The following is a 23,578-nucleotide window of genomic DNA, read 5'->3' as shown; positions in this document are numbered from 1 at the left end:
ACCACTCTCCTTGGACATCTGGCTCCCCTCCCCTCTGGGACCTCAGCGCATCCCCAACTATCCTTCTTAGCTCATTGAAGTTTGCCCTCCTGAAGTCTAGGGCTGCTGCCTTACTGCATGCCTTTGCCACCTTGCGCTGGATGGTAAATTCCAGCAGGCGATGATCACTGTCGCCCAGGTCGAGCACCCGCAGCCCCCTCACCAGGTCATCACCCATGGCCAGGACTAGGTCCAACAAGATGTCCCACCAGGTAGGGCTGTGCACCTCCTGGGTTAGATGGAGGTCCTGCACTCTATCTAAGAACCTACGTGAGTGGTCAGACCTGGCTGACTGCTCCTCCCAGCAGATGTCCAGGAAGTTCAGGTCCCCCATGACTACCACATCTTTAGCCTTCACTACCTCTATGAGCTGACATAAGAATTCCTGGTCAAGCTCTTCTCCCTGGTTGGGAGGTCTGTAGTAGACCCCCACCGTTAAGGCTCTCTCCACTTGACTGCCTTGTACCCTAACCCAAAGCACCTCAGAGTGCCCCTCCTCTGACTCCTGGCTAATTGATGAGGATGTGTATTCCTCCTTGATATAGAGTGCCACGCCCCCACCTCTCCTTCCTATCCTGTCCCTCCTGTACAACCTATAGCCCTCGACATTCACCGCCCAGTCATGCGTAGAGTCCCACCACGTTTCCGTGATCCCCACTATGTCCGGGCTGGTGTCAGCCATCAGGAAGGTGAGTTCCTCCTGCTCGTTTCCCATGCTACGAGCGTTTATGTAGCGGCATTTGAGGCCTCCTGTGGATGTGTGTACTGTCCCCCTAGTCCCAGCGTTGCCTTGGCCCCCATTGCTTACCATCCTTTAGTTGAGTCACTTTTTCTTCTCAGTGGTGGAGGATGTATGTTACGAAGAATAGGGAGCCATTGAAGAGGGATGCCTGTAGTGATTTGTATTGCTTGGTTGAGTTGTATGTCAACATTATCAGTATGAGCACTGTTTAACCAGATTGGGGCACAGTATTCTGCCAAAGAGTACACCACTGCTAAAGCTGTTGTTCTTAGTGCATCTGCATCAACTCCCCAAAAAATCCCAGTGAGTTTTTGGGGCAAATTATTACAGGTTTTTAATTTAGCTGCTGGCATAATTAAGTGATTTTTATTGGACAGTGTTCTATCTAAGATGATTCCTAAATATTTAGGAATACTGTTGTAACATAGGAGCTGGTTTCTGAAAACAGTATTGGGTTGATAATTAGCTTATTTACTGTTTGAGTGAAATGTAGACACTTCCCTTTTCCCAGTGTTTGGGTGCAGACACCATTGTTTCAGGTAGGTATCTAAAGTATTCAGAGCAAATGTGAGTATTATTTCTGCTCTGGAGAAACAAGATTGTTGTGTAACCAGGGCTATGTCATCAGTGTGTATGAATTTTCTTGAGGAGGTGCCTGGAAAGTCATGAATGTAAAGATGAAACAGCAGAGGCACAATGACTGATCCCTGCAGGAGTTCAGTGTTCAATTTATGTTGCCTACTCTTAGTGTTATCAGAAAAAATCTGGAACCATCTATTGCTAAGCATGTTGTCTAATGAATTAGCAGTTTTAAGATAAGATATGATGCCCAAAAACTAAGATGAGTCCTTGTCTCCCTACTGTATCATACGCACCCAAGAGATGAAGACAAACAGTTTTTAGTGACTTTTGAAACACTTTTTTTTGGTATTAGTAGTCAGGGCCATAATTTGATCATCACATTCTCTATTGGGTCTAAACACTGCTTGGTCAGGGGGAATATGTTCGTTTATTGTCTGAAAAATTCTATTATATAGCAGTCTTTTTTACTAATTTGTAAGTCACACTTAATAAAGCTATTGGGTGCTAGTTCTCAGTTTCTTGTTGAGATCCTTACCTATTGCTATTATTTTTATCCTCTTAAAATGAAGCTGGTAATTTTCCTGATTCCAAAATATCGATTAAAAAAAACTTTGCTAGCCACTGAATAGCTTTTGGACCACAATATTTTATGAATTCTGGGAATATCTCATCCAGAAGCCTGCAGCTTTATCTTCCTTTATGGCTCTAAGGGCCTCTTGCATCTAATGTACAGTAAAAGGTTGGGAGAAGGAAGAGAATGATGCAGCGGAGTGTTTCTTTGCCTTTAAACTTGATTTCACTTGCTTTGTAAATAGCTTGTCGATCAGAGCCCTAGACAGTGCAAGAATATGATTGGCTATTGCTTCCAGTCTAATGTGGGTTTTGGGTCTTGAAGCTTCAGTGCTTGAGCCCAGTGACATTAATACAGCACAGGTTGAATGAATGAAATAAAGGTTTTCCTTTGTATGTATCCATTTTTCTCTTTGAGTCTTGTCCAGAGACTATAAGAGCACGGTGGCAGTTGTAGAATCGCCGTTTTCTTTAAATCCTTATAAAGACAATTGCTGTCTTCATTCCACCCTAGTGGATTTCTTTTCTAAATCCCCTTGGGCTGCATCTCTTAGCTGCTCCTTTTATTACATCCACAAATGTCTCATAACTTTCACTTGTGGTTTTTATCCATCTTCTATTAAAGTCAGTTTGTTTAGCAAACGAGATCCAGTCAGCTTTATTAAAGTTCTATCTTGGTTTTGGAATTGATTTGATGATTGGAATTTGAATTCCAACTATATATAAAATTGGCCTAAGTTGACTGTGTGGAAAGTTGCCAAGAACTTTGTGGGGTATCGGAGGGCTGTGTTGTTGAGAGTTCTGCATTGTGAAACATAAATCAGGTGTATAGTCTTGTTGCCAGCAGGCTGAGTGGAAAGTAGCTCTGTCTTCTGCGTCATAGACTAATACAAGGTCCTCCTCCTCCATCCAATCTAGAAGTACCTGGGTGGTGCTTTTCTTCTGCATATTTGCGGGGGGCAGAGGTTAGTCCCAAACCTTGCCTTTGTAACAGAAAATTCTGGTAAGAGCTAAAAGCAGGGAAAGCACACTTCTGAAATAACTTCTTCAAACTGAAAAAAAAAAAACAAACCCAAATGTAAATAAAGGAAAAGTGTGGGGGAATAGGGGAGGCCACAGTACATAAAGCTCTACCACTATATTAATAAGAAGGAAGAAAAGGATTATGTATGAATCTTCCCCAAATGTGTGTAGGTCGATAAAGGAAGAGTTGTTAGGTGATATTAAAAATGTTGCCAGCATGCTTAGTACGGAGGTTTGAAAAGTCTGTTGTTTACAAAATAAGAAAATATATATTTGAAAAACACAGTCCAGTAGATTCATGCATGATGGATCAGACATGTGGAGTGCTCATAATAGAAGTTGTTTCACAGCACACAAGTAAAAAAAAAAAAAAATAGTCTTTGCAAAAACTATGCTATAAGTTTTGCTTTAAATTAATCTTCCATCCATTAAATTGGGAACCAGAGACTATTCAGTACTGATGTAAAATAAGTACTACAGGCTGGGAAATCCATACTTGTGGTGACAAAGAAAACAACTGGATAAGGTCACATTTTTTTCAGAAGAGAAAGCTGATGGCTGCTCAGCAGTTGCTGATTCATGGCAATGAATTAAGTGGTGTTAATATTTGAAACCATACTGACTTGGAATTCAGCTATTGATAAACACTTGAGCCAAGATGTTGGTGGGTTATGCCTTTATCGATTCAACATCCTCTGAGATTATTTTAGCTGAAAATTGTTATTTATGCTGTCTGCAAACTAGTCTGAGGTAATGAAACTCAGTGCCAGAGATGGAACAGAACTGACAAATATCTTTTAAAAAGAAAAAGAAAACCCCTCACACGCTATTTTTATAGACTGGTAATGGGAGACTGTCTTACTCTAGACAAACACTCCTATTATCTAGCAAAATAATGTATTATATATTAATAAAAAAGTCACCTGCTCACGGAAGTCAAATAGTTTACAAGAAAAATCCTATAAATATACAATACATTATTTATCTGCAAACTTCTTCCGTTGTGCTTTGTTGTTTCCTCTGTTATTGTCTGGGTAGTATTTGCTCTGATATTTTCATTGATGACTTGGTATGTTTATTGACAGTTCTTCTCCTTTGCTTTTTTATAGGGAGTGAGCCAAAATGAAAGCATTGTCTTATCGTAATGCAGGGAAAACACACTTCTGTATTAGGAGTTTTTTTCTCTCTCACTTCTTTTAAGGGCTTAGTCTTCTTAGTGCTTATTCCTTTGGAGATTAGATAGTAATTTTAGATGATTTTTGTGGTTTAGTATTAGAAATCTATGTATTTAGAATGAAGTGCAGCTATGGTAACTTATATTTTTATGTGAATTGGAGCAAAGATATTGATTAACAAATAATACATTTACTTTATTTTCCATTCTTCATTTGTGCAGGTCATATTGAAGTTGTGAAATTACTTGTGGCCCATGGGGCTGAAGTGACTTGCAAAGACAAAAAATCTTATACACCTTTACATGCTGCTGCTTCCAGTGGAATGATCAGTGTGGTCAAGTATCTTCTAGATCTTGGAGTTGATGTAAGTAAACATAAGCTGAAAGAAGGTTACATAACATATCAGGTACTATTACTGATCAAGATCAGAGAGCAGACACTTTTTCTTTATGAACGAGAATAGTTAGGATCAGAATAATAAAAGTGCTTCATGGGATTTTCACTCCATAAAACTTCACTTCAAGCTTTTTTCATAGAACTGAGGCAGGTTTGCTTTAAATAATAGTTTAAATAATAGTCCTGGCACTGGACTGGGATCCAGAAGACTGGAGTTCCATTCCTAGCCTTGTTACACATTTTCCAGGTGATTTGGGGGAAATTAGTTGATTTCTCTAACTTCACTTCCCAGTTTGTAACGAGGGGATATTAGTAACTTCCTTGCATCACAGGAATTTGAGGGTAAATCATTGATACTACTTATATTTTTCAAAATGAGAAGGAAAAAAAGGCAAATATTTTGGAGTTTATTACAGAGCTCCAGTTGTGCATTAATGCGATACTAGTCATCTTCAACATTTTCAAGTACTTGGCACCCATAATTTTTGCACTAGAAAGCTCTTCAGGTCCTCAGTTTGAGAGGAGGAGTTGAATACATAGAGCTTCTGGTATTGTGTGGAGAATGGAGGACTTTGACATTTAGAAGAAGAATTAATGGAACACCCTGTCATGTGGAGTGTGCACAGCTACAGGTGTGGGGGAGACTTAGGACACTATTGTTGGTGGAGGGAATAGATTCTGACTCAGAGCTCTTGGCAGGGGATCTCTAAAACAGAAAGGGATGGGAGGAAGTCATGCAAGACATTTGTGTAAAGGAGATGAAGGAATGAAAGGAGTTCTTGGCATATATAATATGCTGCCTTCAGAAGCAGGTGTGGTGCATCTAACTTGTAATGCTGCAGCAAATGCTCACAGCTCTGGAAGGCTGGGAACTTGAATGAAATATTCTTGTACTACAGAGGCTTTTGGGTTTGTAGAATGAAGGAAAGAGATCCCAATATTTGCAATCTTTCTGACAGCCACAGATGGAGGCCCCAGTTCCCAGTAATTAAATTGGAGACAAGGGTATCTTCTCTTAGAAAGCTTTAGTGTTCCATTCTAGACTTTTTTTTTTTTGATCAATGAGCTAAATCCAGAACCCATTTTAATGAAATTTTAAGCAGTATTCTAGAACAGCATGAAGGAGCTCTGCATAACAGCACAAGATGACCAAATGTTTTTTTTTCTTCACAACAGATGAATGAACCAAATGCCTATGGAAATACACCTCTCCATGTAGCTTGCTACAATGGACAAGATGTTGTAGTAAATGAACTTATAGACTGTGGTGCCAATGTAAATCAAATGAATGAGAAAGGTTTTACGCCTTTGCACTTCGCTGCTGCATCAACACATGGAGCATTGTGTTTAGAGCTTCTGGTCTGTAATGGTGCAAATGTCAATATGAAGGTAAGGAAATGAATTTAAAGTATTCCATTTTATGCTGAAATGCAACATGTGGGTGTAACAATGAATCTGAAGAAATTTATCCAAAAAAGGGGGGAAATTTATCAAAAAAAGCTTGGGTTTAGACCCCAGCAAATGACATAAATATAAAAAATCCATGATCTTAGCAAAGTCCAGTAGGAATCACAGTTGAAGTGAGTAATTTTGGAGGAATTTGGGGAGGCCAGGATAAATGGTTTTACTTGCTTTTTCTTGGAATGTTTGAGAAGCAAGAAGCAGCATGGAAGAAACTACAGAAGTATAGGTGAAATGTACAAACAGGCCAACAATGTTGGCATCATTAGTAGAACAGTAAAGATGAGGGTGATATAAGAAACTAGACTCTGATGAGTACAGATTGGATAGTTGTGAAGAGAAGGTAAAGAACAAAAATGTGTGCTTAATGCAGTGGGAGGAGACCAAGCCTCAGACAGTGGGGTGACATGATCAGAAGCCTGGTTTGTTACTGTCATTTGTTTCAGTTGAACTGCAACACTGGGGAAAGGAGTTCTGTAATAGTTATTTTCTCATCCAAAAAAAGGGGAAATTATCAGTTCATCTTGAACTTCATTCAATACTAAAGTTCAAGATGGTGACCATAATATTTTTCCTTGGAATCTTGGGTCGTCTTTGAACCTCTTGACACGGAGGGTGAACATTTCTCTATTAGTGTTGGGCATTTTCATAAAAAGTATTTGAGAGTTGTGGTGTGCCATTACTTTAGCTACACAAGATCCTACATTTTAGCAGCCTCAGGGGACTTCAGCAAGGTCCTTGTACAAATAGAAGCCCACTTTTCATAGATTTCATAGACATTAGGGCTGGAAGGGACCTCGGGAGATCATCGAGTCCAGCCCCCTGCCCAAAGGGCAGGAAGTCAGCTGGGGTCATAGGATCCCAGCAAGATAAGCATCCAATTTACTCTTGAAGGTGTTCAATGTAGGTGCTTGAACCACCTCCGCTGGCAGACTGTTCCAGACCTTGGGGGCTCGGACAGTAAAGAAATTCTTCCTTATGTCCAGCCTGAAACGGTTTTGCAGGAGTTTGTGACCGTTCGACCTCATCATCCCTTGGGGCGCTCTGGTGAACAGACGTTCCCCCAGATCCTGGTGGTCACCCCTGATAAACTTATAGGTGGCCATCAGATCACCCCTGAGCCTGCGCTTTTCCAGGCTAAAGAGTCCCATGGCTCTCAGCCTATCGTCGTAAGATCTGTTTTCCTGACCTCTGATCATGCGTGTGGCTCTCCTCTGGACTCTCTCAAGCTTCTCCACATCCTTTTTGAATTGTGGAGCCCAAAACTGGACGCAGTACTCCAGCTGCGGCATGACCTTACACCAACTACCCTTGAGTTGTAATGATAGTTGGACATCTAGATAGTGAATGGCAGATTTTCCCAGCAGATAGTATTGGACATTCAGATTATGCTGTTTCTGTTTTAGACTTTTTAAAACATGGGTAAACAGATCCTAGTTAAGAGACTGGAGTTTCTAGGAGCCTCCTGTTTATTCAGGGCCTACCTTCCCCTGAAGAGGTTCAGGAGCCACAGGTGGAGGCCAACCTGTTAGCAGTGGTTTGGATTGATCTGCGATATGGTTTCATGCGCCTGCCAAATAGTACCCGAGATGCATACGGCACTAGCTTGGATCAACATATAACTTGGAAAGACAGTCTGCTGGATATGGAAATATGAATTCCTAATCCATTTCTCTTTTTAATTTGGTAAAAGAATCCAGTAAACACTAGCAGAGGAGTCCCCTTTCTCAGCTCTTTGACAATTTTCCCTCTGGGTGGTACAACAAGGGAACCAGCTTTGGGGGCAGGGTCTGTGACTCTTTTTTCTCTCATCTTGTGAAGAAGGCCATCACTTTGAAAAAAATATCCCCATATGCATATTCTACATCTTGGTCCTCCAGCCTTTCTTATTTGGAGTCCCAGGCATTTTGTAATTCTTTAGTTTAGAAGAACCTGAAGAGTAGGAAGTATACACTGCCCTTTTTACTCTCAGTACAGACCATAGAGGCGAGCATGGGGCATCTGTGCATACTGCTTAAGGCAAAAGGTCTCCAGTTCATCTACACTAGATTTTGCACATGAACAATACAGCTTTAAGAACTCTTAGTTATTTTTTTTCTTACCTGAGGGTCCAAAATGCCTTGGAAGTTTTAGACTAATACCTTAAAATCTTTTGATCTGGGGGAGCTGAAAACATCTTTTCTTGGCCATGAGATCTACCAATTATTCTTAATTTTTTTTTTAAGTTAACCTATTGAAAAGAAAATTGGAGCTAGCAAAAACATGGAGTGGAATTATTAAAAAAAACCCCAAAAATCAAAACGCAAAGGGCAGTCTCTCAATTTGACAAACTGAACAATTTTTGTATTCTACAGAAGGCTACTGAATTTCCCTCTTTATTTTTTTTTCCTACTTGGCGACAACCTGCAATTTGTAATTTGAACATAGAAACGTGGTTTTTTAAGAGATCACACAGGTGAGCTAGTTCAGCCCTGTGCCCAAATGTAGTGTGCTATTCCTATACTACTTGAGACAATCACCCTCTTCTTGAAAACCTCCAGTGAAGGAGATTCTGTAACTTCCCTGAGCAGTTTGTTCCACTGTCTTGTTATGAGTGTAAGGAAATATTTTTTGCTATTTACTCTAAATCAGCTGTGCTGCACTTTACATCCATTTCTTTATCTTGCCCTCTTTTGCGGGGGAGAATAGTTTTTGGAAGACTTTGAGATATTTGGAAACTGCTGTCATGTTCCTTCTCAATCTTATTTTCCCCAAAACTAAATAAACCTAGTTCTCTCAACCTTTCTTTCTATGGTTTACATTGCAACTCTTCTGTCATCTTTGCTGCTGCCCTCTGAATTTTCTCCAGTTTATCCACATCTTTCTTGAATTGTAGATGGAGTACTGTGGCTGAACTGAGTAGTGGGGTACTGTTGCCTTCTGTGTCTTACAGGGTATACATTTAGTGTAGCCCAAAATTTCACTTTTTTCGTGGTGACTGCATCACATTACTTGTTCATGTTGAGTATCTCTTAAGCCAAAATCTGGAATCTTCTTGGCAATTATTACTGCCTACCCAATTATCTCCTATTCCGTATCTATGCATTTGTTTTTTTTCTTAAGTATAATACTTTGCATAGGCTCTATATTTCATTTGTTTTATAGAGCCCAATTCTCTGATCTAAGATCCTATTAAATTTTAATTCTGTCCTCCAAAATGTTTGCAAGCCCTCCCCAGTTTTGTGCCAAATGTAAATTTGATCAGGAAGCTTTCTCTCCTTTCCCAATCATTAAGAAGAATATTGAACAGCACCAGACCCAGAACAGATCCCTGTGGTATTCCACTTGAAACTTGAGGCCTTCTTTGATCCATTTATATATGTACTTGAAGTTATATAGCCAATTATGTGTCCATTTTTCTTTTTGCTTTTGTACCTGCACATTCTTACTGTTTTTCTTTATGCTTCTTTAGTTACCTCCCCTCTTTCTATTCACTGTTTCCCTTTTAATTAAGTAGTCTTTTGTGTAGCCACATTGATCTTCTGTAGTGCTGTTTTCAGTGTAGCTTCTTGTTGAACCATCAACAGCATATCCCTCATGAACTGCCAACGACTCTGAATCCTTTTATCCATCAATTTCCCTACCCATGAGACATTATTTATTATTTCTTGATTTGAAATCTGCCCTTCTTCAGTCTAGTTTCCGTATTTTATTAATCCTATGCGTTCCTTTTCTTAGAATCATGAATCCTGTACTATTGTAATCACTTCTCATCAGATATTATATCATCCTTACATTTGCAACCAGTTTTTTATCAGTCAGAACAAAATTTAGGATAGATGAAAAAAATATAATACTGTTAAGAAATGCCTGGATGCTTATCTCGCTGGGGTGATCTGACCCCAGCTGACTTCCTGCCCCTTGGTCAGGGGGCTGGACCTGATGATCTCACGAGGTCCCTTCCAGCTCTAATGTCTATAAAATCTATGAAAATGCCATTAATCTATTAATATAAAAATAGAGGATATGTACAGTTAATTTTCATCCTTAAATGAAAACCTTACAATTTTAATGGAAACTTGCAGAAATTTCAGTTGATGAAAAGTTCATTGCAGTGCCACAGAAATTTTAAGGAACCCTGGTGTTGAATTTGATCTCTTGCCTCATGGGGAATACACAAGTCCTTATGTGTACTTCCCTTTCGCTTTCTTTTTTTTTCATATTGCCAGCTTCTCACTTAATATAACACCCCAGTATATTTAAGACATAAACTTCTGTTCCTTAGATCCAGTCTCAAAGGGTAAAGCAAATCTTCTATCCTGACTCTTCCTAACTAACATTCTTTCTTGAATAGTTTTGTGTTTTTCTTTAAAACTTGATTTCAGATTTCATTTTTATTTAAACTCAGAACTGTGAACAAAGTGTTAACTAAAGCCATGGTTTAAGTTGCAGTGGAGGTCATGGTTGATGTAAAGTAACTTAGCAGCACTTTGAGCTCAAATCTATGCTTTGGGAAGCAAAAGTAAGAGGTGGGTGTACAGTTAGAAATATATTTGGCATGCAGTTTTTATAAAGGATTTGTTAATGTCTAGGCCTTAAAACAATACACAATAGTGTTTATCATATTCCTAGAATAATAGAAGCATAGGATTGTATTAAGGGTGCTCTGATAGAGTGGGGGCCAATACCAGTACCTGATATTTAAGGAGGCATATTGACTGCTAATGATTCAATTTCTGATACTGCTGCCTCCAGCTGGTAAGTCTGGTCAGGTGGAAGGGGAGGGCAGAGGGTAGGAGAATGGGGGGGCAGATCAATGCCCCCTGCAGTGAGGGAGAGGGTGGGGCAGGCTTGGCCCAGCTGGGGCAGGGCAGGCATGAGATAGAGCCACAGCTTGTGGAGGGGGGCGGCTCCTACCTCTGCTTGTACCCTGGGAGGGCACAGAGGGACAGAAAGGGGGGGAGGCATGTGGCACCGGATCTGTGTGGGACAGGCAGGTGGGCGGACTGCTGCTGTGGGCTGGAGTTGGGGCTGTGCAGGGCTCTTCTCACCAGGAGCAGGCTTGAAGCAGGTGCTGGTTGCACTGGGAGGGGGCTGCAGCCACCCCAGATTTCACTGCAGCTCCACTCCCAGTGCTGCCACTACCAGCTTCCCAGCACAGCCCCAGGTCAATGCCCCACCTCCACTCACATGCCAGAAAGAGCCAGAGATGCTTTTCTTCTATTTGGTTGCTAAAGAAATGGTGGTGCTTAAAGCTAGGAATTCTGACCTAAAAATCAGAATATGGGATTGATTATTTTCTTTTTAGACCCTCAAGCTATTTCCCTTGGAGTGCTTTAAAAATCATATAATGGCTTTCCACCCAGACTGCAGTTTTATACTTCAGAAAGACAGAACAAGCAAAACAGAACTTAAGGTACCTGGTATCTGACTCGGAAACTTGAACACCCTCCTTTTACAAAAATGTGATGTTTTCAGTGAATCTTAAAATATTAAAACCCCAATTACTTACTTAATCTATAGTAAGGCTGTTAGCAGAAGACAACAGACATGATTGGAAATGTATCAGTGCTTGACAGTAAATTGAATCATTTTCAAAGGATTTTGCTTTTCTTTTAATTAGTTTTTAATGGACTAAAACTTTGTCTTTTCTTTTGATTGATTGGGCATTCTGTAGTAGTATTTAATCTATTTATACTTTCTCCCATGTGGTTTGAAATCAGTTTTATTTTCCCAATCTGTAGTGTTAAAGTGGAAAAACCCAGAAAACTACTACTTATACCCTAGTTTCTTCAAGCCTGTATTTTTGTTCTTTTTCTAGTCCCAGTCTCCCCTTGCCCCTTGGCTCCACATATCTGTCTCCTTCACTCCTCAGTACCTAACTTTGTTCTTCACTTCATTCCAGTCGGGTTACTTTCTTGTCTATCCCCTTGCAGCCTAGGTGCCAATAGGTTGAGGGTATAGGACAAATAGTCACCCTACTAGTCTATTCCAATTCCTGCTTTCTTCCAGAAAGGGAAAAAGAAAGTCCTGCTCAGTCTCAAGTTGAAGTAGATTCATAGACATTAGGGCTGGAAGGGACCTTGGAAGATCATCAAGTCCAGCCCCCTGCCGGACTCAATGATCTTATTTATCTTAAGTATGCTTAGTGAATGAGTATGCTCAATGTAGATGGAATCTTTGGAGAATTTCATTGCAAATTCTAACAAGTGTAACTTGGCATAACAGGATGGTGCCACATTTGGGCTGTCTTCCCTGTCTGGTTCCCAGGGTCTCTCCCTACTTCCTTACTTTGCTACACCTTGATGTTAAACAATAATGAGGGGAGGCTGCTGTCAGACTGGTTGAGCCTAGGATGCTTGCTCACTCTTGCTTTCATCTACTCATTCTTAGACCCTACTTGCTTTAAGGTTTACATCTATGGCCCCTTTCTGCCCATCCAGCAACGCCCCTGTCTTGCGGGTCTCAGTCAGTTGCTAGCTATTCCCTTGTATAGGCTTCATCTTTCCTAGTTTCAGCCTGCAGGTTAATTTGGCTGTAAACGGGTAGCCTGGGCCCACTTTGGCTCTGGCCTGGCCTTTTCCATCCCAGCCTCTCAATAGCCCCTGGCTGCCCCTGTTGCCTGTGCTTTGCATCCCTGCCCCTGGCAGAACTAAATAGTTCTGCCCCTCAGGCACCTCTGTGGATGCTTTTCCTTCTCTATCAGTTGCACCATCTACCAGTGGTACCATGCACCTAAACAAACATATATTAGCACAGGTAAAATATATGCATACTGCCCTTACAGAATTCACTGGCCATAAACTATAACTCTCAGAATTAGGCCCCTTCTCACCCTTGAGGATAGCCTTTGTTTCCCAGGGCACTGCTTCCCACAGTCTGCTTCCTTGCGGAAACTCCTGTCAGTGCTGCCAGCAGGGCCTGACTGCCTGCTCGGATTTAGGACTGGGTTTATATGTCCAAGAGACTGCCCTCCTTTGAATTGCATGCCTTCATACACCCCATCCCCGCCATGCACATTTAATTAAGAGTCAGCCAGTGCTGCTTCTGCTCTGTCCTCTTAAAATGACAGGCATCCCTGGCTCCCTGGTGCAGGTTCCTTCTGCCTGGACTGACTGCTTCAATCCTCACTCCCCTCACCAATGTTTCTCACAGTTCTCTCCTGAGTGCCATCTGTCAGCATTCCCACCTTACTGTGAACTGCTTTGGCACAGGGTCCAGGTACGCTGATTCATTCAAGTCCCCTGTTAAACTTGGCAAAACACGGGTTGATAAAATGCATAACGCAATCACCAAGGCAGTCTCGCCTCCATCTACATTTCTAGTCTCCTACCCAAAGCACAGAGGCAGTGAAGCTTCTTGGAACTGTTTTATTGAGAATATTTTTACATGAACAAAACAAGGAATATTTTCCTACCCTTATTGTAAGCCAGCTCAACTATACATGCTGAAATTAGAGGCAGTGGGAGGTGGAAGTAAGCCCGGCCTGATACAAATGAACAAAAATTTCAACTCACAAAATTAAAGATTGATAATGTTGTTGCTCAGTGGTTGGTAACGCTTTCTGGTAGCAGGCAACAATGATGCAGGTCAGATCGGAGGCAGGCCAGCAGCAGGACCTGATCACTACTTCTCCCTGCTGCCTAACCGTGGTTGCTGATTCGTGCTGTAAGCAGTTGAAAACAGGGCCTTTATAGTTAAGGCTACTTGGCGATTTTCTATTATATGAACCCATAATTAAAATTTCATTACTTGAGTTGGTAAGTATTTGAAACCAACAGGTTTGCTATATCAAACAGTTAAATGGGCTAGAGAGAAAAACGCCTTTTGTTCCACTGATTTAATCTTTCTTTTACTGATGTAAATCTAGTTTAATTGCAGGTGTCCTGAGGTTTTTTCTCATTTTCAAATATTAAAGATAAGTTCAAACTTCTTGCAGCAGTCACAATATTTTGTTTATCTTACTTTACATAGGCCATGCACAGACATTCAGTTTCTACTGGAAGAATTGCTGTTCTCCTGATGGAAAACACAAGTGCACAGACATCCAAAACTTTTCTACCGGAGCAAAAAAAGGCTCTTCTCGGAGAAAACTTAAATAACCCAACTATAATGAAGGAGAAATCATTCCTGGAAGAGTTTCTCCTGGGAGACTGAATGTGCACATATCTGTTGGAAGAAAGGCTCCCATGCCTTCCCAAAACCAGGCTGACCCCAATCTGGAAAAGGTGTTGTGGGGAAGGGGGGAGGCAGCTGTCAACTGTCCCCTGCCTACTTTTCACTCTGGTGTTGTGTAAAAAGCAGGCAGGGTCTTTCAAGTGCTGTTCCCCCTGCTCTTCTACTGGGCACCAGGAATGTCAGTGTGAGATCAGGGAGCTGTGTTGCTCCACCACTTGTCTCCCAGTGCCCAGTGGCTGAGCAGGGATCTTACCTGCAGTGTGCTTTGCCATGCTGCTCCCTCCTCTCGGCTGCCTGGCATCTGGAGCTAAGTATAGTGGGCAGCACAGCCTTTTGCCTGTTTCTCACACTGGAGTCCCTGATGTGAGAAGCAGGTGTGGGCTTTGCCCCACTGCCCTAGTTCCCCTGGGAATGGGAGGACTGGAGCAGCCCATGCCTTTCCCAGACTGGGATCATCCTGTTCTTGAGAGAGCTTAAGGATCATGGAAGATGGGGTGGCTCCAGACTGAACATCTCTACTGCTACCTCTCCTGAAATCATTTCTATTAGTAGAAATTTTGCACAGCTGGAATTGAACATTTGTACACTGCTGTAATCAGATATCTGTTGAGCTGCACTAATTCTCTCCAATGCTCACCTACTTTCATGATTTTTAGAGGGATGTCTAGTCAGTAATATCATAGCAGTCTCATGCTCCTGGCATTGTCAGTTATGACCAGGTTCAGAAAGTTATCTCTGTTAGCAGTCTGTTTGGGTTCCTGTGGTTAGGTGGACAGTGACCAGTGAATGTTTTGGAGAATCCAGAAAGTCAGCTATAAACCTCATTGATTTCACCATTAGGAGAGGAAGGGAGAGTAAGATAGCAGATCAGCAGACATTTTTTCTTTTGCTGCATTTTCCATGGAAGGGGGAGTTTATGAAAATTTGTTCTGCTCTGTCCCGTTTTTACTGTAACATCCACTCTTGCTATTCCAGATTTGCACAAATCTAGGCACATTTTGGGGTGAATAAATTATAGGACACCATTTAATTGATGTTGGACAGGCACAGCAGGATACATGAAAAAATCAACAGTGTGAGTAATCTAAGTAGACTTCCTTTTTTAATTTTAAAACGAAACAGTGTTTAGTTGTGGGGTTAGTACTTGAATGGGTGATCACTTGAGCGTACCTGGTATTCTGTGCTTGTTCCCTGTCTGTAAATAGGCAAAGGCTGCTTTCTTTGTGTGGGTTTTGGTTTTTTGTTTGGGGAAAAAAAAAAAGGTTTTGTGAGCGTATCTTGACTGGTGGTCAATTATAGGAGACCTGGATTTGATTCTTTTTCCTGTTATCTCACTTAACAGAGTTTCAGTGAATACAGTAAAAATAAGATTAGCCTACAGCTATTCTACTGTCAGATCTCATAAGCTTAGCAAGGTTACATTTGACCACTACATAGATCAAAGACCTCCAAGGAAAAAAGGAAACAGGAGGTTTTTTCTAGACCTATATGCTTAGGTCATGTCCTGTGCTGTCTCAGGCAACTGCATCCTAAATCTTTAGAAACCTAATATTTTCAGTTCAGTGAACTGGAGCTGCTATTTCATTACTGAAGAAATTCACTTTCTATAGTTCTCTGTACTATAGGCTTCCCAGCCTATTAATTTAACATATATATTTGAAAGGTTAAAATCACAAAAGAAATTAAATTCTTTAGATTTTGTGTGTGTGTTCAATTCTGAAATTATTTATGCAGTCCAAAATACTGAGCATGACATTTTTCACAAAGTTTTAATTTTGCTCTTTTGTATAACTGTATATTGTGATAGACATTTTTTTAAATCAAATTACCTCAGTGTAGTTACAGAGGAACATAAGAACTTAGAACTTGAAGAAATCTCTTTAGTCCTGCTGATTTGAGTTTCATTTGTAAATGATTGTAAATAGTCCTTCTTAAAGCATGTTATTCTGTTGGCTGGACTTTTTGCTGATTTCCAGATTACGTGTATTCATAGCCAGTTTATACCTATTTGCTCTTGTTACAGATTGTCCTTTAGTTTAAGTAGGTCTTTTACCTCCTTGTTGTTTACCCTAATGATGCATTCTTGGAGAATGATCTCTCCCTTCTCATCATTTGGGTGGCTTCTTCATCCTAGCAAAATGTTGTTAGTTTCCTCTTCGTAAGAAAGACTGCCCTAATCATCCTAGTCACCATTTTCCACACTGCTTTATTTTAGATAACTCTTTGGTTAACATGAGTAAACAGTTGTCCGCATCTGGAATTCTGTGTACATCTCACTGGAGAATTGTACTTCTCTACTGGAAACACCTCTCCTAATTATATTTTAGGATTTGTTTTTTTATTTTTTTTACTCACACATGACATTTGTGGCTCATAGTCCTGCTATAACCATCTAATAAATCTAGGCCCTTCTCTTTAGCTTCCAACAGATGTGTTTCCTAGCTTAAAGCAGAAATTTCTATTATACATTAAGTACATGTTGTATTAATGAATTTCATTTTGTTCCTACTACACCAGTCTTTAAAGTATCCCCAGTTGTCCTCCCACTAATACCTTCTCCCCAGCTTGATATTTCCTCTTTCAAAGTTGCCCATTATTGTCTACTCTTTACCTAGTACTTTGTCTACCCTGCAATCCTAGTGCTAATCCTCACAGTATTTTCCTATGTGGCACTATGTCAAATGCTGAAGTCCAGATAGATAAAATCTATTGCATTTCCTTTGTCTAGAAAATCAATCATCAAAGTTGTGTGGTTAGTCTGGTACAGTCGACCTTTGGTAAACATGCATTGCATTTTATACCTTTTTCCTTTTACCTGCACGTGTTTAATTATACTTTACTTCAAAATTTGTTCTAAAGGCTTGCATACTATCGAGATGAGACTAAGGTATGTTTTTACCGTTTTTAAATATAGATGCTATGTTTTGTGATTCTCTGGTACTCATAACTTTAGAGATTTATTAAAAATCCTTGATACTGAGTTTAGTTTCATATTCCAGTTCTTTCAGAATTCTAGCATGAAGATTATCTGTGATCCCCCCCCAAAATTAATTGCACTTTTGAATTTTACTTTAACTTCAGGTGCGTTTGGCTGTTTGAAACGCTCAGTAGTTTTCTTGCTTAGTCCTGAAATATCATTGCTCTTATTGAAAGCCAAGCAAATTATTTATTTAATTTCTGGGCTGTATGTAGATTAGTTTAGATAGAATTCAAGATAAATCTCAGTTTACTCTGGTGCATATTTTATTGCTTCTCCAAACTGAATCACATTGGCAGCTTCACTCATAACCAGTCCTGCACCATCTTCTGAAAAACACAGTATGAACTCAACTCACAAAACCCCTCATTGTGCATTACAATACCCATTCATGTCATATTGGCATGGCATTTCTTGCTTTATATACAATCTCATCAAGGGTACTAAGGAAAAAGTCAGGAGTGATTCATTCCTTGTGCAGGCGTTCTACAGTCAGCAGAGCACCGCTCAAGGTTGTTGTAATGTTTAAAGGCCATGTCTAGGGCAAAGGAGATGGTTAGGCACCTCTCCTGAAGCCGAGGCAGAGTTAGAGCTCTGCAGGACATGGTTTCCCAAGGGTCGTTCCATGGTTATCTGTGCCAGGATGTGCACATGTGCTTTGTGTAGTGCAGCACAGTTGTGCAAGGTCTCGGGCCAGGTTTGATGCCAGAGGGTCTGTGAGTCTCAGTGGTCACAGCATGTATAAATAGTGAAGCCTGTGCAAGGTCATGGTGCCCATCTTCCATTGCTGACTACCTGGGTTGGTGAGGTGGGTGAAACATAGTGCTAGCACCTGTTGGATAATCAGGGGTGCCCTCTATATTGTCATTCCACTGTGCACTTGCCCATGCCAAAGTGGCTGATTTACAGATCGGAAGTTGCCAGGGATTATGAGCTCCCAGACAGTGACAGTAATGCACTTCTCCATGGCAAGGGGTATCCTCAGGCTGGTGCTCTGTTATGTGAATGTGGATATTTCTGTGAAGTTCTTCTCTCACTGCTGGTCATCCTAGGTCTGCATGATGATGTGTTCCCAGCAGTTGATGCTTATGCCAGTACACAGCCTGTAAGTGGTCCAGGAATTCCCCCCGTTATCATGATGTCTAGTATGGCATAGTCTGTATCAGCCAGGTAGCTTTTGGGGGATAAGAACCAGGAAGCAGAGAGCTTGAATGCTTATGGCCAAGATTTTGGTCATATCCATGTGACTGTATATTGGTGCTGTCCTCCAGGCTGGACAGGATCCAAACAAGGGCAGTGGCAGGCCTCGACTCTGCTAGCAGGTGTACAAGACACATGTGACCTGCTACCACTGCTGGATTGGGAGCCACATGGTGCTGCATTCCAGGCTGGGAGTGTAATTATGATAAACCTTTGAGAGAGGAAACTGACCAGAGAATCTGTCCCTCTGCCTTCCCCCAGCTGGCAAGTCCATGGATGGGCACAGTCCCCAGGTGACCAATCAGTCAGGACTTGCCTCTGTGCTCAACTGTCCTTGGGAGCCTCTGAAGATGGGGTAGTGAGACAGTCTGGCAAAGCACACTGTGCTCTCAGCAAATGGTCCCCTTGGCTGCAGAGTGCTAGCAGTACATGTTCTAGCAATATTTTTGTGGTGCGCTGGACAGCTGAGAGCTTGAACGGGTGCACATGCCTGGCATACCACATTTCTGAGTCGCTGCAAATTTCCCAGTAATCCTTAACACTTCAAATGAATGTCCATTTATGCCCTATGCCATCATTAAGGTATACCACCTTTACCTTTTTATCCATATTCCCTGAACAGTGTACAATCTGATATCTGAGTATAGTTGATCAATACGTGCATATGTACCTCTGAGGAATAAAAAAAATGTTTTTATATTTGTTAATTGCAAAACCATGTTTCTCAGTAGGGTTTATAACAATTTTTTTTGTATATGAAGTTTTCTACTTGCCTTTAATGAGCTGGTCGCAGAACACAATTTCATCCTTAAGCAATAACCATAGGAAAGACTGTGTATAAATGCCTTTAGATCATGCTGTTAAAACCTGAACTCCTCTCATGCATTAACATTGACCTACTTTTCAAGATATCTTTTCTGGGTGAATGGTTAAATGCACATTTGGTATGTGTGTCAAATCTACAATACTCACTGTGGTTGAATAGTTCACGTTAAGGATTTCTTGCATTTTATGATGAATTACTTAAGAGTTTCATTTTAAAGCAACATCAGGGAAATGTCTTATGTTCTGATAACACTTGTATCAATCTGCAATAACTATAGGTATTTCTTAATCAAAGAAGCTGTGTTGATTGTTTGGGTTTTAGATTTATGGGGAGGTGGGCATAGTGCATGGTGCTAAATTTACCCAATATCAGTATTCTCTTGAATAATGGGCCTAAGGTACAATTCTGAGATGAGTGCGCATGACTGAGTTGCAGACATCTGGATCAATAGTTAAGAACGGCAAGGTAGGCTCTTTGTTGGAATGCCCGCAGTGTCGTCCTGCCTTGTCCTTTGCCAGTTATTTTATAGTACTACAAAGAGGAGATTTACAGGATTTGTGGCAATACATTTGCTATTTCTTATTAACCTTGGATAAAATTCTGCTACCTATAGTTTGATTTATTTTTCCCCTCTTCCCCAGAGTAAAGATGGCAAAACACCGTTGCACATGACAGCAATTCATGGTAGATTTTCAAGATCCCAAACCATCATCCAGAATGGTAAAAAGAAAGGTGTTTTTTTTTTAATGTACATGAAGTTGAAATGTTAATGATATTTTCACTTTCTAAAATAGTATATTTACTTGAATATGAGACAACCCCCCACTAATTAGATTCTATATATGGAAAATTAAAAATCTGTTATAATATTCCAGGTGTAAGATCTACTTATTGATGGTTTGCCCTAACTTTGTCCACCTCCTACTGCTACAGCAGGGAAAATTAAATCTGCGGGGGTGGGGAGCCCCCTTGCCCTCCCCAGGTTCTTCCCCACTCCCCTCACTGTCAGACCTTGTTCTCCCTGAGCATCTGGAAATGAGGTGCAAATTTGAAAAAACTGAACTTTCAATGATATACCTGTAGTAATTTGCATATAGGCTAATTACTGTTGGTACCCATAGACTTAGTTCATCTAAAATTGATGCATTTTTACCTTTTTTGAAATTGCAGGAAGTTTTAGGACAGGTATTCCATTAACACACTTATAAGCAGCACTTTACCTATTTATACATAGTACAAACTATGCATGATATTAATCCAAAGCTGAAAGGTTCATGGTTTATCAAATAGTTCATTGGACTGGGCCCCAGCAGAGTCAACAGTATTTCAGGCCATGATGACCCCATAGCTCAGCACTGTTCCATATGTGTGTATACTCCAGATACCTTCTTCTACTCCCCAGAAGGATCCATGTGCTAATTAACCCTCCCTCTCATGACTGGAACGAGATGTTCTTGTCATGAGTCCTCCAAAAACGGGGTCCCTCAAAAATGTTTATGCAGATGAGGCACAGGGCAATCTGCTTCAGTTCTACCTGATGAAGGGTGTGGTCACACTAACCATACATGACAGGCTGGGATAGGGACTTCAGAGGAATTTTGGATGAACTGTTTGCAGCCCCGTTTGTTGATGTTTGTCAAAAATTTAAGGTTGGTGAAGAAACAGAAATCATTAGAAATGGGAAATAAAGGCACAGCTCAGCTGTAGGATTGGAGAGGAAGTTGAAACGTATGCAGTGTCATAGCTCACCATGACTTAAAGTTGGAACTGATGGGACTGGGCACAATGGGCACTACCATATATCTTACTCAGGCTGCAGTAACCCATCCTTATAGTAGGTTCTCATAAGCATGTTTGCCCAATATGGGCCATGTGTTTTATTGTCATGCTCAGTGTTGGCTGCATTTAATCATGTTCATAGTTGGTTTCCATTACTGAGCACATGCAGTTTAATGATAGAGAATGTATTTAATGAGGCTTCCTTTCGTGTGAATATAAGACTTGGAGCCATTTTCTCCCATGCTGATGGGGGCGAACCTCATCTTAAATTTGAGTAAATATGGTGGGTTCTGAAATACTTTAGCAGATGAGGTTCTTTGACTAAAAGTGGTGTCTTTTATTAGGCCAACTGAATAGGTCGAAAACTTGTTCTTTGCAAGCTTTTGGGTACAAATACCCTTCTTCAGGCCTAGGGGGAGTCTGATGCTGTTTTGTGGTCTCCTGGATGGAATAGAAGCCAATATGCCAAATGCAGGCCTGTGAAAATCTAAATGTTTGGCTGTGTGGATCAGAGGCCATGGGGGACAATAGATATAAGATTTGGGGTGGGGAGGGTTAGGGAATATTGACCTGGTGGTAGAATAGCTGGTAAAATGTAGAGAGGTTATCTGGGGTTATTGGATGGCAAGCAGGGTTATAATGTGCCATAAATCCAATGTCTGTATTTAGTCCATGATTTTAGACATTGGATTTATGGCACATTATAACCTGCCTGCCATCTCATTACCCCAGGTAACCTCTCTACATTTTACCAGTTACATTCTGTCACCAAGTCAACATTGCCCCCTTTTCCCACACCTACCTGTCTCTCACCTATTATCTCCCATGGCCTCTGATCCTCACTGCCACACATTTTACATTTTCACAGACCTGCATCTTTGCATACAGGCAGTCCTCTACTTACAATGTTTCGAGTTGCAACGTTTCATGCTTACAGCATTTATAAATTGACACCGTTTCAACTTTCTCACGTCAGTTTTGACTTTACAAAGCTTGATCTGACGTGGCACCACACCAGCAAACAAGTTTGCTGCATCGCCCATCTCCCTGGAGAACCTCTGTCCAAACTTCCTTGGACACTTTCTTTAAGAAAGCAGACAAGACTCCAGAAAAACCTGCAGTCAAGACTCCTGAGAAGACTCCAGCCAAGAACCCTTCAAAAAGTCCAACCAGGAGCCCTTCAAAATCTCCAGCAGTTACCTCAAAGAAGTCCTTCCAAATCAATACGATTTCTGTTTATAATATAAATACATTAATGTAGCTATATTACTCATCTATAATTGATTGAGTACAAAATTCTGGGTTATTTTTGGTGAAAATAGGGTATTGGGCCTTGGTTCTAGAACCAATCCCCCATTTATAACATTGTTTCCTATGGAAAATTGGTTCTGAGTTACAACGTTTCAACTTAAGACGCGGGTTTCAGGAACCAATTATGTCGTAAGTCCAAGGACTGCCTGTATTGGTTTCTGTTCTATCCAGGAAAACACAAAACACCAGCAGACTCTCCCTGTGCCTGAAGAAGGGTGTTTGTGCCCAACAGCTTGCAAAGAACAGTGTTTCCAACTAATTAGTTGGTCTAATAAAAGATATCACTTTTACCTAAAGAACGTTGTCTGCCTATGTTCTTACACCAACATGGCTACAATCCACACTTCTGAAATACTTTGGCATTTTATGGCCAAAGTTTCAGTTTTTATAATCTGATTATATGCTTATAGACTGAACCCAGCTCCATCTTGATTTTTCTACTTGAAAAAACATGGGTTTTCTATAGGATTGGATCATTGAAACTGTTTCCTTGTAAAGTTATGTGGCAAGAGATTTACCATTACTTCACTAGCTCTTAACATTCAATATCACTTAAATATTTTAAATATTGACACCAAAATAATCACATGCTGACATGTTACTATCACTTTATTTTGAACCCCATTTTGATAACAAACCTGTATGTATGTGTGTGCATGTGTAGTCACATTAATTATTCATTTTATAGGAGCTGAAATAGACTGTGAAGATAAGAATGGAAATACTCCATTGCACATAGCAGCTAGATATGGCCATGAACTACTAATTAACACTCTGATTACGAGTGGTGCTGACACTGCAAAGTAGGTAACATTTACTGACTTTGACACAAGCTAAAATAGTTTAGAAATGTACCAGTTGGATAAACTATAGCAATATATTATTTTTTCATATTTTGCAAACTTCAAGTTAGAAACCCTGTATCATAGGGTATGGACAAACTTGCTTTATTTTAGTTCCTGTAAAAAGAAAGAGTAGCTGCTTTTTAGGAATGTGCAGCAGCTGTCACACTATTACATCTGCTTCATTATGTAGTTATAACAGTTGGTTAAATCACCTTAACTTTGACCCCAAATGAAGAAGGATTGGAACAGTTTTGGTGCCCTTGTGTTGCTGTAGAATCATGCAGACCTAAGTCTTGTGTCCTGACAGCTTGAATCTACATTCTTTAATGGGCTTGTTATTTTGGGGATGGGCAAAATGGCGGATTTGCCTGGCAGCCAGACTCCATTTCCTAGCAGCCCCTGCCTGTATTGCTGCAGCCAGTTTCCATGGAGACCCCAGGAGGCGGGGCCGTGACAGCGCAGGGCCACAGTTTCCATGGAGACTGACCCAAACAG

At 40.7% G+C, this 23,578-nt stretch overlaps 1 protein-coding gene across 2 annotated transcripts in view; it reads left to right on the top strand.

The window, feature by feature from the left end:
• Positions 1-23,578, top strand: part of ANKRD28 (ankyrin repeat domain 28) — a 117,602-nt gene that overhangs the window by 55,444 nt on the left and 38,580 nt on the right. For both annotated transcript variants that reach the window (XM_019535480.1, XM_019535472.1), the window contains exons 7-10: positions 4,353-4,495; positions 5,704-5,916; positions 19,790-19,868; positions 22,927-23,041. In XM_019535480.1, coding sequence (XP_019391025.1) covers positions 4,353-4,495; positions 5,704-5,916; positions 19,790-19,868; positions 22,927-23,041 — 550 coding nt within the window. The remainder of the gene's footprint in view (positions 1-4,352; positions 4,496-5,703; positions 5,917-19,789; positions 19,869-22,926; positions 23,042-23,578) is intronic.

The sequence above is a fragment of the Crocodylus porosus genome, unplaced genomic scaffold (genome assembly GCF_001723895.1).
Source record: "Crocodylus porosus isolate Cpor-Errol unplaced genomic scaffold, CroPor_comp1, whole genome shotgun sequence".
NCBI classification, from domain to species: Eukaryota; Metazoa; Chordata; order Crocodylia; family Crocodylidae; genus Crocodylus; species Crocodylus porosus.
This window is presented reverse-complemented; position numbering and strand designations above follow the sequence as displayed.